The 16,734-nt window shown below is 36.5% G+C and overlaps 1 protein-coding gene across 4 annotated transcripts in view; it reads right to left on the reverse strand.

Annotated features, from left to right (window-relative positions):
- ADAMTSL1 (ADAMTS like 1) overlaps window positions 1–16,734 on the reverse strand; it is a 389,415-nt gene that overhangs the window by 70,560 nt on the left and 302,121 nt on the right. For all 4 annotated transcript variants that reach the window (XM_039729898.1, XM_039729897.1, XM_039729899.1 and 1 more), the window contains 3 exons: window positions 15,771–15,918; window positions 12,872–12,956; window positions 3,468–3,769 (listed from right to left, as the gene is read on the reverse strand). In XM_039729898.1, the coding sequence (XP_039585832.1) occupies window positions 3,468–3,769; window positions 12,872–12,956; window positions 15,771–15,918 (535 nt within the window). The remainder of the gene's footprint in view (window positions 1–3,467; window positions 3,770–12,871; window positions 12,957–15,770; window positions 15,919–16,734) is intronic.

The following is a 16,734-nucleotide window of genomic DNA, read 5'->3' on the forward strand; positions in this document are numbered from 1 at the left end:
TATTCCTGACATTATTCACAAATTCATTCTCCTTAATCTCTGTATAGGCTGGGGCCCCCATTTTTTTGGCTGTTATGTGTGTGAGCCTATTAGGCCACGGCCATGACACAAGACTATGCAGTGTGTCTCCCGTATCCAAAAAAAAGAAAGAAAATTTGACAGTTTTGGACATGTATACCAACATCAAAATTACTAAAGTCCCTGGAGTCAGCCAGTACTGTTGGCAATTTCCTTCTTTACAAGGTGGCCCCACATTTTCAATTTTACTCAATCATCTCAGTCATCTCTCAAAAGACTTTAAACAATATTGTAAAAAGGCAGCCTAGTAAAAAGACAGAACTAATGACATTTATTTATATCTAGGAAAAGAAACTTACAAAACTTATATATATGTGAACAAGATGTTCACTGCCCTGTTCATTATTTTTCTAGCTCACTCATTTTTCTGTTGAGCATGTAATCATATTGTATGCAGCAAGCACAGGCATGTGGATCCTCCAGAATGGAATGCTCCTGGCTGAAGAACAGAGGTGATTCTTTACCTAATGGGAAATGGCACTGTGTTCAAACTACTGGTCGCTATTTTGCATGGAACATCTGTTTAGGCCTGATATCAAGACCAATTTGATGAAGCCAGGAAAGAAGCACTGCTGATCCAGAGGTATGGAAACCATGAAAGTATTTTTCCAGACTCTGTGGAAAGAAACCACAGATTCCTGCCACATGCTGGTTGACATGTTTCTGTTTGCTAGGCATACAGCTCACTCACCTTCTGTATGTCTTCTCAGATAAAATTTTGTAAACTGAATGTCCTTCCACAGCTTCAGTTTTTCCTTTCTGAAGGGTGTCATCAATGAGCTCCTGAACAATTATTATCAATTCAACATTTTCCACTGTCTGTTTCAATGTTGAATACTGAAAAGTGATGACTATGAGGTCTTGAATTCAACCTTTTCTCCATTTGTCATGCTGATGGTTTTTGTGTTATATAATTCATATAGCTAAGCTCTGATACTACTGTTCTTCAGTTTTCAGTATCCAACCAGCCCTAAACTTCACAGTAAATTCATTCCTCATGCTTATTTCTCTCACCTAAGTCATCTTGATTGCAATTCCAATAATTCTTATCCATACTACAGGCATTCTAGTCTGTCTATTAAAATTTCTTTTTATCTTTGACAGATCCAGTAATCTTGCCTGAGAGTGTAGATATCAAAGAAAAAGGTTCCTGTCTGAATATGGTTGCTAGAATGTTTATTGACAATTTTTGGCTTTAATAGCTTTTGCCAGAAAAAAAACCAAACAAACCAAACAAAAAAACTCCTGAAACAAACAAAAAAATCCCTAAAAACCAAACAAATGAATGAATAAAAACAAACAAAACAAAACAAAAAAAAGAAAAAAGGAGGGAGAGAAACAAAATCTGGCTTGCTCCATAGAAAAAAATGTGATCAGAATTACTTTCTTCAGCTTCCTCTTGAATTTCACTATAGTGTGTCTCAGCATAATGACAACAACTGTCCCTCTATTTTTGATAGGTCAATGTGCAAATGCTTATAATCTTTAAATTAGGATGGCTAATTGAACATTTAAAAGAAAAAATAAAAACTTTTGATCATAAATCAGAAGTTCCACAGCACAGAGATAATTTAAAAAGGTATATGAATATCAGGGAGTTCATTTGCCAAGTGATTGAATTCAAAATATTATTTATTGCACAATATGATTAGAACAAAAGCTGTCTGCTTTAAAATTGCTTTCTTTTGGAAAAAAAAAAAGAAATCAGTTCTTGATAGGAAATCACAGTATAAAAATGAAGAATGGTGGGATCTAGGCAGTCTAAGTTCACTTTCAAAACACCATCAAATGAGAATTTCTATGTTTATATCTACCAGGATGGAATAATTGTTACATGATATTTGATGACAGCTCTGGGAAATGAAGCCACCAGCAGCAGACTATATGACTAAATCATTCCTTCTGGTTGCTGCTTCTGGGAGGTGAAAGGTTACTTCTGCATCTATCCAGTTTCTTCTCCCAGGACTCTAAAACCAATAAAATTAGTTTGACCAGTCTTGCACCTATAGCTACAAAAATATCTGACTTAGCATTTGCTAATCTGGAAAGTTTGGAGTTGATGTCAGACAAAAAGAAATCTTAGTTAAAACTTTTTGCTGACAATTGAAAGAGATTATAAAGAAAAATGTCTCCTACAAATCAGTCTCTGTGAGTTACATTTGAAAAACACTAGCATGAACCTATATTCTAAGAAATTACTTCATTTCAAGAGGACATTTCTAGGAACTGTTGAGGTTTTGGTAGTCACAGTAAAAGTGTGATTAATTGTTACTGTACACCAGTAACACCAACACATGACATATACTCTTGCAACATCAGTGTTTCTCAGCACTTAGCATATGCTTGTGTCTTTTTTTTTTTTTTTTTTTTTTTTTTTTTTTTGTGTGAGTAGGAAAGAAAGCAAAAGCTTCAGTGGTCTGACAGCTATGAACTGCTCCAAATATTGACTACCATTAGCAAGCCAAAAACAAGCACAGAAAACCTTTGCATTATTTTCTACTAATTGTGGTTTTCAAGACTATAACTGATTATCTGTGAATCTGTACATATTATTAACTCATAAAATGCTGAGTTGTTTTCAGTTCTACAGTATATATTTTGCATTTTTCTATAGTAATCCTTTCTTAAATCACCTGAAAGTTGTAAAGTAAAAAGACAAGAGCGGGAAAAATCTAGGTTTAATTTAAAAAATACTGGACTGGACATATTTCTCAGAACTAGTTAGATAAAATGATGGGGAAAAAAAGGATATTGGAAATGTGTGTTAATGGTCTATAGCATGTGCAACCTGAGAATTTGATTTACTTTGACAAACTACAATTTCCAAGCCTGCTTGTTTCAGACATAATTAGTGCCATTTTGACAGAAGTTTTTTTGCACTGGGGTTGGAGCTGGTGTCCCTCGTTGATAGGAGATAGGGAATGGTTGAGCCTTTAAAATATCACTTATTTATTTCATCTGCTGTGGGAGGACAATTTACTTCCACATGCTTTTGCTTGCACAGATCAAACCAAGAGATAAGAACTAAAAATGATATGTGATTGTTAGCATCTACCACCAGACCCTTTAACATTTAGCTTTTTTTGGTGATCGCCTTTGGGTGATCAGCTGATAAAGGAAACAGAAACATGTGATAAACTGAGCACTCTTTAGTGACAGTCTGAGAACAGATCTGGAAGTCCTGGGTTAAAATATGTTGTGCACATAGGATTTTTTGCATTTCTTATTTTGCATTTTCAAATATGTTTGGACTTAACAATCTTAAGTTTTATTTCCTTCCTAAATGATTCTAACTAGCCATAGCAAAGCAGCATGTCTATAGGTATTAAGTGCCAAGCACACACTTGAAGAAGGAAAGCAAATCCAGCAGAGAAACATTTTGCACCTACCTCCTCCGCAGGACTCTGAGCACTCTGTAAAGCCTTCATATTCCCAGTCATAGAGCTCATCAAACTCCTGCAAGCTGCCATACAGAAGCTGAGTCTCCTCTGGGGTGTATTCCGTTGCCTCCCCACTGCAGGGACCGCTGTAACAGGCTCTCTGAGACACAGGTTTGGGACCTTCACATTCATCGATGGGCAGATCAGCCACTGACTGAGAGAAAGAGAGGAGCACTTGGCATTTCACAAGCCGCATCTGGCTGCCTACTCCACAGGTGACACTGCAGGTGGACCAAGCCTCAGGAATAAACCTGTGAGAGGAAAAGAGCAAGGCAAGTTATGCCCACAAATTGCCAGGGAAGCAAAAGCAGGATTGCCCTATCCAGGTCAAAGTTTACTTAATGAAAAACAAGTACTTCATCTCATCATGCATTCATTAAAAACTACACACAGGAGGTTCTATTGACAGCTCAGTGGCAGGTCTCCTCTATATCCAAGAAGCAAGGCAAACCCTTGTAATACCCACCCTGATCCTAAAACATCTCAGTGCAAGGCATCCAGCAATCTCCCAATGTGCCCAATGTACATGATGATCCCACTAGCTGCCTTTTTCAAGTATTCAACCTAGATAATATTTGTCTTAATTTTTTTTTTTTTTTCACTAGTAAGTACAGAAAAGGCTGCTGTTTTCAGGTAAGTGCAAGACTACAAGGAAAACAATTTCAATTGTTTTTCTTGTGTCACTGGAACTGTTTTTAAGTCTTAATTTGAAGCTAGCATAATTTCTTAAGCTTATTTTTTGTTGTTTTATTTTTCTTTTAAAATTTATATACATAAAATTAAAAAAAATAATTAAATAAATTAAATTTTTTTCCACAGGGCATTTATCTTTTTCTCATTAAAAAAAACCAAACCAAAACAAAAACAAAAACAAAAAACTCCCAAACAAACAAACAAACAAACAAAAAACCCAAATCCAACAGCATTTAATTTCTGTTGTGGATTTGTTTATTTGTTGCACTTGTCTTACTGATCAGTAACTCTTATATGCTCCTAAAAAAAAAAATTAAATAAATTAATTTTTTTTCCACAGGGCATTTACCTTTTTCTCATTAAAAACAAAACAAAACAAACCAAAACAAAAACAAAAACAAAAAACCCCCAAACAAACAAACAAACAAACAAAAACCCCAAATCCAACAGCATTTAATTTCTGTTGTGGATTTGTTTATCTGTTGCACTTGTCTTACTGATCAGTAACTCTTATATGCTCCAGATTTTTCCTTCTGGAAGTCCATAAATATTTTATAAAAACACTTTGCAGCTTTTATTGTAATTGTCATTACAATAAAACACACTGAATTCCATCTCTCATTATTTTCCTCAAAAATTGAATAATTTCTCTGTCACTGCTTTTTCCATGTCAGTACTATAACTGGACTAGCATTTTACTCATAGCTATCAAGCCTAAGATTCACATCCAACTCTATACCACATGATTACTACTTTGTTGCAGAAATGTAACACACCTTGTTTTGCTAAGATCATGTTGAACTAAACTGACTCCTAAATCTATGCAGAAACAATAGTTTCAAGGCACTCCATAAGCTGCAATACCTGCGCTTTGATACCTGATGTCACTGGCACTGGAGCGCTGAAGTTATGAATACAGGGTAATTTCGATAGCTTTATCTGACTGTTCTTGCCTTCTCCATTGGCCATTCTCCAAAACCTTCTGCCACAGGCAAGTTCTGAGGCAAGAGTTGTAGATATACTTTAAGGACTAGAACAAGTGAATGAATAGTTGGATCTGGCACTGGTCCTCACTGAACCTCACAAGAACAATCCCTGTTGATAACACTCCCTCATTAACAGTAAGTGTTTTTAATCTGTCTGCTTCTGCAAACTCAGTGTTTGGGATGTATATTTCATGGAAACCTGGCTGTCACTGACAATATTCATCTTTCTTTGGTCTTTATTTTGATAGGCCACACCAGAGTTGGACAGCTTTGCCCAGGGCTGAAGGCAATATACCTGTCTGTTTCTACTATGGTCTGGGGCTCTAGCAAACTCATTTATTACCTTGGGAATCCCATGAACAGTTTTATTGGAATAAAAGGGATATTTAGTTTTGGGATCAGCATATTTGAAGATATTTTTACACTTTTCTTCCTTTCATCCCCTGCCTTTCTCTCTTTGACAAAAGGACTTCCCCTTCATGCTGAAGTTTAAAAAAATCCAAAACCTAAAAGGGAAGATAGTGTTTTCCCAGGATGCATATATCAGGAAGCCTGACTGGAACATCACAGTCTTTTGGAGCAGGGAGTGTGCATCTCTTTACCCACTTTTTGTGGGTCTTTATAAAATCTTGTTATAAACCTGACATCCACTACTAGCACTATACATGGAAAGTAACAGAAAGGAAAGAAATTAATTGCAAATATTATTGTAAAATTTGGAAATATTTATTATGCTGCTACAAAGACTACAAGAATTCTTTTAGGAGCAAAGCTTATGGGAAACGAATGGTGCAAAATTGTTCATTTTCCTCCTCATTAGACATTTTAACTTAAAATATCAGTTGTGTTTCCAAGATGATATCTTTCATTTTGAGAGGGTTTTACACTTCAGGTGGACCACTCTATGACTGTAGCCACTGAAATTCTATTTTCATGCAGAAAATCTCCTGTCAGAGATTAAGCAGTTTGCATCAGCCACTCTGACTTAGGTATTTTGACTAGTTGAAATGTACAGCTTCTTAATCTGGTAAACTGAAAGGTAGAAATGCTAACCAGATTATGGGGAAAAAAAAAAAAAGGTCCTGGTCTTTATCAGAAGCTGTCTTTCTTATATTTTTAAACACTGTAAATTGTTCTGTAACTTTGCTTTGTTGAAGAACTTCTGTACTCCTAACCAAAAGGGAGGATATTCTTCAAGGTATTAAAATTATTAATTTAGAAAAACAGAGATGCTTCAAATACTTTGAATATTTACACATGATGTGCCTCATACATACAAACATGGGAAAAAAGGGAAAGGACACAAAAGAAAATGAAGAACATTACTGAAGAAGATGATACTTTTTGAAATGAAGCTTGATCTATAAATGCCAGGTATTATATTATTTCACTTAAGTAAGCAACTCATAATGAAAATAATATAATACCTGCAGGAAATTGGGGGTTAATTTAGCTATCTAGGCCAAATTTCTACATTTTAAGTGCTAACATTGGAAATGCAATTTAATTCTAATATGACTGTTAGCTGGTAAAGAGAAAATTAGCCGAATCAAAAGAGTTAAAAGCAGAAAAAAGAGGGGAAACTCATTAAACCCTGCAAAGAAATCTCCATATAGTAATAGTCATTAAAAATTGAACATTTATGTAATGTGTATGTATAACATAAATATACGTTTCTGAATTTTCCACCATGCTAACACCAGAAAATTACAAAGACTTTCAAATATCTTTGTGTTGTCATTAATGACAAATGTTGCCAAATAGTGAGCACAAACCACAAAAAGTATATGAATAAAAAGGAGACAGTTCATGGATTTGAAGTTATTTGTCCAGCATATAGCTCTTATTCCACTGCTCAGCATTAGGCATTTTTGTATGCTAACCTCTGAGCTACCTGGAAAATGGAAATCGTGGAATAGATATACTGAGAAGTAGTTTTTTAGAAAATGGGAAATGATTGAGGTGTTTCAGTTGCCATTCCATATAGTTTAATTAAATCCCACTGTAATAATCATCCCTCTAACAACAACCCTAATAAACAAGCCAAAGGCAATAACTCACTCCTTCAGCTAAGGACTGATGTATATTTCCCTCCATATAGAAACACATACGTAACCGGAGAAGTCAGAAGAGAATTCAGAAGACAATGTCAGTGCTCAGTGGTGGGAGACCTTTCACAGCAGCTCACAGTGGGTTCAGGGTGAGATCCACAGAGAGCTCTGCTGAGTGTTTCACAGATTTTCAAAACTCTTGGTGTATGTAGCAACAGCCTCTTCTGTCTAGGACATGGTTTCCCACAATATGTTATGAAGAAAAACAAGTGCATACTTACTGGTGTGCTTTGAGTATGGAGAAAAGTAGCTAATTTTCTTCACTGCTACCTAATTACATATTGTTCTTAATTTTTATTGCTTAATTATTTTTTGTTTGTTGCTTTTCCCCTCTTGATTTGTTTGTTTGTTTGCTTGTTTTAAAACACCATTGGTTAAATCCATGGGTTAGATAAAGTCTGAGGTTTTGAGACATGCACATACCAGTGGGACTGAATGTTCTAAGGTAGAGACATCCATCTATTAAGGTGTCTAAACTCAGATACTACTGGTGAAATGGAATGTTCAATGGTTTCTTTGAAGGCTTGGAAATTTTCTGTGATAGATCCAGAACTGAGCACAGACTTCCACATGCCTTGTCTTGACCTGAAACGCAAACCCTTCCTTTTCCTTCAGGAAACACCACCTTTTCACAGGTTTTAAGGCCTTGGTAACACCACAGCACTGGATAGCTGCTGGTGTCATTATTCAGAGACATGAAACAGTGGTCATTACCACTTAGCAATAAAATATCAGGCTCCATCTCTAAGAGTATTAAAACTGGAGGCAGCTGCACAGGTCCAATTCCAATCAGAGTGATTCCATTATGTCCCTCTATAGTTTCTTTTAAGTTGCTTGAATATGATTTTTCATTCAGGTTTGTCTCTCTATTGGTTGGTGCTTTTCATTCACTGCCTTTCTCCACAGGGAATGATAACAGTTTCTGTCCTGTATTGTTGTTACACATAAATCTTAAGTAATTGTGACTGTGTGTAGTGGGTCCTTGAATGAGTAGATAGCAATCCTTAGCTAATGTGTGCTTTGATGACCTTCCTTTTGACCAGCCATATATATCATATCTTAATATGAATATTCTTCTTTTTCACTATCTACTAATCTGGACAAACAATGGCTCAGTAGATAAACCTATATTATGTCCTCACTATCTTTTATTTTTTTTGGCAATCCAACAATCAGGACATGCTCAATTTTTACAGTACAGCTGTAATAGGAAGGTTTAAACTTACTTCACTTACTAACCTGTGAACCCATATATAAAGAACATGATGAAAACTGTTCAACAAGGAAAATCAAATTAAAACAGCTTATGTGTCTAGAAGCATAAACACCTACTGAAAAGTAAGAAAGTATTGGGTATGTCTGCGACACTGGTCTCTCGGTCCTTATTCAATTCCCTGAGGGCTTTGTCACCCCTGCTAATGCACGTCAGGAATTTCCCTTTGTTTTTTACTGAACTGGCCCCGTCATTAGGATGGTGCCATCTGGCATCCAGATATTATTGTTTGTCCCCCATCAATCTGCCAGCCCGCCCCCCACCTTTTTTTTGTATGGCTAACACCAGGGTTGTTTATGGCAGTATGTTAAAAGCTGGACATGGTGTTAACGTATAAAAGCATTTTTCAAAAGTTAGAAATCTTTTAAGAAAACCTCCACTACTCATAAAGCTAATCTCATCATACATAGAAAACCCCATGCTTTTTTAATCATGAGTGCTATTCTTTCTGGCTGTCACACTGCGCTGGTGTAGTGAAATCTAGAGGAAGAGGTCACACAGAAAGATACAGTGGCTCCTTCCTCAGATAACATTTCTAATGCCTGGTGAATGGTCACTTCAGGGAGGGACAGCAATAGGAGAACAACATGTACCTCAACACAGGACAGCAAGGCCTTCTCACCTTAAACATTTGTGCTGAGAAAGATTACAATATTTTGTTACCAACACGGAATATTTCATAATAGTTCTGCCAGCAATTAATTTTTAATTTATCCTATTTAGGGGTGCAGTAGGTCAGACAACACAAACATCACTATTCCCTCTAGACTTGAAGTGGCTGAATTGGTTGTGATTAATTCTTTGAGGAGCAGAACCAATAAAGAAATATTTAGCATGGATTTATGTTTGAACGCTCAGTGCCCAAGTGGATTCTTTGTTATCTTTTAAGGACTGAACTCCTTTAAAACCTTTCCTTCAACTGGGGAATTCTACTGAGTCTTTTATTTCAGTGACACGTACAGAAAGCTTCTACTGAATTTCCTGAAGAATATCAACCAAGTTTAACAGAGGAGTAAAATTCTCTATGATAATTTTATACCTCTGTCAGAATCACTTAATAGTAATACATTCAGACATTACTGAGAGGAGAGGAAAGCAACTGACAGACAGACATATACAGACAAAATTCAACTGTAAGACTTGTTTGCATTAGAAATTCCTGAAGATATAAATTATGGAAGGCATTATACACAGATGGAATAAAATTGCAGCATCTGGTGCTCTGGCAGCACATATCAGAGAATGATCGCGAATTACAGGTAGAAGGATAATATGTGAGAAATATTGTAGCTTTATAAATCATAGCATGCAATTTCATAATAAAAATAATATTAAATAGAAAGTTACAAAAATCAGAAGATGGCAATACAGAGATTCAGAAATGTGAGAAATCAATTCATAGAAGAAATATGCTGAAAATTTTGGGGTTTAGCTTTTAAATTTCTAATCAAATATAAACTTTGAGAAAGAGAATAGAATTGCTTATAGCTGAAGTTTATTTCTTTGCCTGAAGAAGGATAAGGGAGAAACGATCACAGTGGTCAGGGAAGAGTGGTCTACTGGCTACAAAGAATGGCCCTGTCTGTAGAGGAGAATGGGGGCAGTCAGAGACTTGGTGGCATAAGAAAGCTTGGCAAGAGCCTCAGATGAAGTAGGGGAAACAAATGAATCCTTGCTGATGTCTGCCCAAGTGGAGTAATGAAATTGGTAATTACTGCACCAACACAGAGTGAATAGGAAAGTCATATGATCAGCCATAATAAGATCATTCATGTGCCAAAATACGTGGATGGTAGCCTGGCCTCTGTAAGGGTGGTGGGCCATGGAGTATTACATTGTGTCTCTGCCCAGCTGCAGAAGCTCTGCCCAAAAGGTGCGCTGTCAGGGAATACACCATGCTCTTGGTGTGTTTGAAATCCCTACACCTGAATGAAATGATGCTATAAAGCTGGCCCCAAAGTTGATTGTTCCTTGTATTTTGGTGTGTTCCAAACGTTTTGTCTCATTTTTTATATTGTTACATACAGTTTTTCAATCTAATAATCAGGACCTAAAACAAATAACTGTTTAAATTCAGACATTAATGAAAAACAATGAGGCACTATTTTAGGTGGAAGTTCACCGCTCAAGATTCCTGAAAGAGATTAGATATTTTAGAACAATATGGATGTTACAGATGGATGTTACAGTTTACAAATGGGGATTGCATGGATGGTTCTTGCAGCACAAATTTTCTAAGTTTTTATTTGGTTTTCCTATCTCATGCCTTATCACCAAAAATCATTCTAAAGGAAACTCAAGGCATTTCTGAGCTTTGGGAAAGTTTGTGTGCAGACCCTGACTTCATGCCCTTTATTCTTCCTGTTAGTCAATAGATATAAAAATCTGTTCTTGAACTTACATTAACTATGCTTTGCATCAGCCTAAAATAAAGGTTAGAAATACTCCTAGAGATCTGCCTTGTGGGGAGAAAACAAGTGTAGTAAATGTCACCTCACGGCAGACTGAATCTAGTCTGGACTGTGGTCCACTGTCCAGAATGGGAATAGTATAGTATCCCACTGGCATGACTGGAGCCTTGCAGCAGGTGCAGCAGTCTCTGCAGAAAATGGCCTCCAATGCAGCAGAGCAGTGACATGAAGTGTGGAGGCGTCATAACTGCACTTGAAATCAATTTGAAATTCTTAAATTCCTCTCCCTTAGATCTCTCAAGGACTGTTTTAGTATCACAAGTAATATACCTGTAAGGTTTTCTAAAATATTTAATTAAAATATGCATCATGACAAACGACAGGTTATGCCTATACTCAACAAATACCTTGTTAATACTTAAAGCTACATATACCCATATGTGTATATGCACATACACACACACACACACACATATATATATACCTATACTCCTTTTCTGCAGTGCAATCAACCTTGTTCACAAAACTGATAAAAAAACTTCTTAGTGTAACAAATTACTCATATAACAGCATATCAGTATTGTTCCTCTTTTATGTATGTTCCCAAAATTTATTTACAGGTTGATAAATGCACATTTAGCTACGTAATTTAGTATAGCCATAAGAAAAAACATAAGAAAATGCATTTTACTAATGAAAAATTAGTATGTCCATGAATATAAAATTTTCTAGGCTTTTGACTATGAATTAATCAACCTATGGAGTCTGTGGAACTCTGGAAGCAGTTAAAGATCTCATACTATATTTGATAGCTGCTACAAATATCTATAAAGACATATGAATGTATATTTGTCTGTGTATGTGTGTATAAATGCTTCTGTATACATATATTTGTCTATATGTATGTATATATACATATGGCAACTGGATTTTTTTTTGTTTGTTTTGGAGGACTTATTACATATGTCTCCAGCTCACTGGTTCTCCAGTTTCTAATCACTTCAATTAAGATTAATCATGCCAGAGCTGCAATTACATTGTATAAAAATGTTTTGTAATCTAATACATAGTTACAGTTGTAATAAAAAATGCCATGTGCTCAGACACAAGGAATTGAATATTGATTGATGCTGTGTACAGAAGTTGCAATTATAGCATGGATTTATCACAGTTTCAGACAAAAGCATCTAAGTTTTTGTACTGATAATAAAAATATAAGAATACTTATAATTTCTCAGTCCCATTGCTCTAGGCTTATGTGGTATGCATCCCAGGTAAAATTTATACTTTTTTTTGCTGTTATTATGCTTTTCCTCGGGGAAAAAGGCAAGAGGGAATCATCACTGGCTGCTTTGTTTTGCTTCTTGCTTCACAGGGGTACTGATAAAATAAATAAAGCTGCCAGGCTGTGAAGATACAGCAGTAATAGAGAACATATTAATACATAGGTGGATGCACTTTTATTATAATACTCTTTTAATGATCTTACATAAAATGTGTATATTTGATTAAATTAAATCTGCATTTACCTCTTTGCAGGTAAGTATGATACAGCCTTAACACCATAGATTTCCACAGGGTTGGGCTCATCCTTTACACTCTATCAGAAGCCAAATTCATTCAAGAGATTGTGCTAGTTCTGCACAAGTCCCAGATTCTCACATGGAAACACAGAATCACAGAGGGCTTTGGATTGGAAACGACCTTAGAGATTCTCTAGTTCCCACTCCCCGTGCTTTGGGCAGGGACACCCTCCACCTAGACCAGGTTGCTCAGAGCCCCATCCAACCTGGCCTTGAACACCTCCAGGGAGAGAGCAACTACATCTTCTCAGGATCACATAACAAGAACCTGTTGTAAGCAAATTTTTGAGACTTACGAGGGTTCTTCAGAAACGGCTGTTCCTTCCTCCAGCTCTTGAGCCTGCTTATACCACGGCAACTTTGCTTCCACAGGAAGTTTCTCTATGAAGCAAACACAAGCATGTGAAAACAGAAAGCATGCAGTAACACTGCCACCTTCCCTGTGCTCACCAAGCATGAATGTGATGTATGGGTGCCCTCACACACATGGGGCCAAGCAGAAGGAGGGGAAAGAGGAGAAAGAGAAATGAGAACACAGGGGAGAGAAACACCCTGGACTATATAGTTTGCAAGGTTGTATGGCCAGATAGGTTGTATGGCCAGATATTTCACCTTTGCAGGTAGAAGGGCTATAGTGCCTTAAAGCCAGACAGGCAAATTGAAATTGCCACCTTTCAGACTATACAACTGGACTGTAAAAGTACTTTGAAAAGTACTTTTTTGAAGGGAAATTTGCAAGTGTAACAGGCCTGCATCACACAAGGCAAAATGTGTAACATGCCTGTATCTACTTTTAAATTTCAGAATGTCAGAAGACATGCTGGGCTTGGCTTTGGTGGATTACAAAAATAAAGAAAATCCTGCTTTAATGAGTGATACAACAAACAGGAAAACTATAGTTAAATGGCCGAGCTATGCTTTTCAACTCTGTTTATCATCAGTTTATCATCATCCTATGTGGATTTAAAAAAATGAACCTGATTATTTTTCTCTCATTCCTGATGGAAAACACTGGAGCTGCTTTTCTCCCTCTCCAGGATGTGCGCACAGGATAATGAGCTTCTCTGCTCTGGGGAATGCAGGGCCCATGCTGCTTTGCAAGCCAAACTCCACTTTAATGCAGGTTCAGAGCAGAGTAGTTGAGCTGAAGGCAGCAGAGCTGGTTTAGCTCTACAGGGGTATAAAGCAAGAGAAAATCTGGCTCAGCTAAAGGTTGAGAAGGAGCTCTGCACTTCAACAGAACATTCTGGGCTAGGACCAGGGGAAAACTATATAAAGTGCAGTGAGACTCCGACTACTGAGGAGAACCAGAGCCAAAACTATTTGCTATTCACAAATCACCTAAGCCTTTTGGGTTTGTGTAAGGATGGACATGTACTAGCCAATGGGAGCAGGTTAATGTAATTCAGAATAGTCAGGATTTTTCTGTGGCTCTATTGTGCAGAACATTTCACACATGCACATGAAATTTTCCATCTTTCAGTTGTATTACAGAGGAAAAATGACCTACAATTTGACTGCACAGCTACTGCAACTTGAGTCATGAAAATATCCTTGGAGAAAGTTATTAACTGAGGAAAAGAGGGACAATAATTGAATTACTATTCCTCTATCTTTAAAACAGCTTTCCAAGCTCTTCATCTAACATATTAGTGCCATTTAAGGATGAATGCCATCACAGCTCTTAATAAATAATCTGTATTTTAACAATCATCCAGAACATGTAGGAAATATTTCTATGTTCTACAGTTTATGAGTTTTTGAAAGTTGTATCTTATGTGAGTTTTTTGCTTAGATGCAAGTGCTTGTAAAAAGCAAAATTCTTGTCTACATAGCCTGATTTGTGACTTTTTAAATAATCTTCCTTTTTTAACAGGTGTAGTTAATTAGCATCTACACTGTGAAATTTGTTAGAGGATTAGAAATGTTGATGTTATACAGTATGCTTTGAGAGAAAAATGAACAAAAAGCACTTCTAACATAAGCTAAGGAGAAAATTTTATTTTTGGACATTAAAGTAATTTTTTTTTTAACACTTCCAGTAAAAACACTTATATTTCATAGAAAGTTATATCAGATGAATATACATTCTGTATAAAAACTGAAAATCACTATTTAATCTTGTGGTATCCTATTTTTTCCCATTATTGGTGCAACATAAAGGGCCTTATGTCTTGAATAAACTAAAATGAAAGAAATTATATGAGTAATTTGCCTTATATTTCTTTTTTTGCAGAGTGTGTTAAGAGAAGAGAGACTTGCACATTTTTTCCTTGCTGCTTCTGTCAGCTAGAAAGACTGTTTTCTGCTTTGTGTTAATGTAGCTGTTGAAAAAAAACAGTCTAGGACTAAAACATTCAATAGATGAGAGGTTCATTGCCCCTTCTGCCCTAAATTTCTAACTGTAGTTTTGTGACATAAAAAGGACAAATTTCTAGCCTAAAAATAGAATTGGATGGCACCTCTGGACACCATCTAGTCCAACACTCTTCTGAAACCACTGCTCAGACTTCAGATACACAGATATTCAAACATTACACCTTGCATTATGATGGGAAAACTGTGAGAGTGTTCCAGAACAAAGACGTGGAGGGAAACTAAACCCAGTTACACCAAGCTTTGCACAGGACTTTTCATTCCATGTGAAAAAATTGAAGAAGGAAGTAGCTCCCTACATTCAGAAATTAAGTGTGTACATGCCTCAAAGGGCAGCACAAGATCTTATGCAAGAGATGTCATGCTTTTGCAAGGGTGGGCTTCCAGAAAGGAGTAATTTACTATGTTCCTTGATGACTCTCATTTGAAGACATTTCATGACAGACAGAGGTAAGCAAAGCTTTCCTAGCTGGCCTTGCATCCTTCTAAGCAGAAGTCAGTTTTGGATGGTTTGCAACACAAGATCTCTTTTGTGTCTTGCTGCATTTAGCTCAGATGTAAACAGTGAAAATACAGCCAAGTTTACATTTATATTGCTTAACTTTAACTTTATTAACTACAAATTAACTATGAAAAGTCCAAAGCTTGTAAGACAAAAGAGGTCAGCGGTCACTCCAAGCTACTGGCAGGCAGACAGGAACAGACAGGTGCAAAATCATAACTCAGGTGCAGGTGGAAACAGTGATGCCAGCAGCAAAACAAAACGTCTGAACATGAAAGAGCTCTAAAAAATTTATGAGAAACATTCTGCCTCATTACCTTTGGGCTTGTAGCAAGGAGTGGGTACAACACATTCTTCTTTTATGTGTGGCTTTGTTTTAGTACTACAGCCTCCTGTATGCATCCCTCTGTGGTCAATGCAGAGGACCACACGGTATCTGAGTCCTTGTCCACAGGTCACAGTGCACTGGATTATAAAAAAAAACCATGAAAGGAGAAAATGAAAAGGAGAAAAAATGGTCACACATAGCAATCATAAATAAATAAGGGGAATATGCAACATAAGAGAGGCAAACATGATGCAGAAACATCCAAACTTGAAAATAAAATAATTGTAATATTTGGTAATTAGGGATAAGGTATAAAATTGATAGGAACTTTTGCTTTTTTGCTCAGAACATATACTTGATTTGAACATTTTGCCCCTGGACTTGTTTTGCAGTGCCACTTTCGCAATGTTGCCTGCTTGGCTTGTAGCCATCAGTCCCATACTGGATAAGCTCAGTAACACGTTGTCAGTTTAATTTGGAGCCACTCTGTTTTGCTTGGACAAAGTACTGGGGCTCATGTGTCAACAGGCATTACACTCAGCTATTCTGGAAAAAAGCACCAAACAGAATGGCAAACTATCAGGCCTTTTCCCCTCAGACAGTTTTTAAAGGTTTTTTTTGTTTGTTTGGTTGTTTTGTTTTTTTAATTTTTTAATTTATTTTTACTCTGATTCATCAACTTTTACCCCCTGCACAGGTTGCTTCAAAATTGGTTGCACAGGAGACGATCAGTTGGAAGCACTATGGATGTTACCAATGCTGTTTTGCTCTTGGACAGCAGCTTTCATCTGAAAATCAGCAAACACTTTGCAATCAGTCAAGAACACCTCATCTGTAGGCAACCTAGCCAAGCTTCTAAAGCACAATTTACTTGTTGAGAAACTGGGGTGGTGAGAAAATATATTCAAGCCAAGCCTTTATGTACTAAGTTAAAATATTTCATTACTTTTGTG

Source organism: Passer montanus, unplaced genomic scaffold, assembly GCF_014805655.1.
Source record: "Passer montanus isolate IOZ18808 unplaced genomic scaffold, ASM1480565v1 scaffold7, whole genome shotgun sequence".
Classification (NCBI taxonomy): domain Eukaryota; kingdom Metazoa; phylum Chordata; class Aves; order Passeriformes; family Passeridae; genus Passer; species Passer montanus.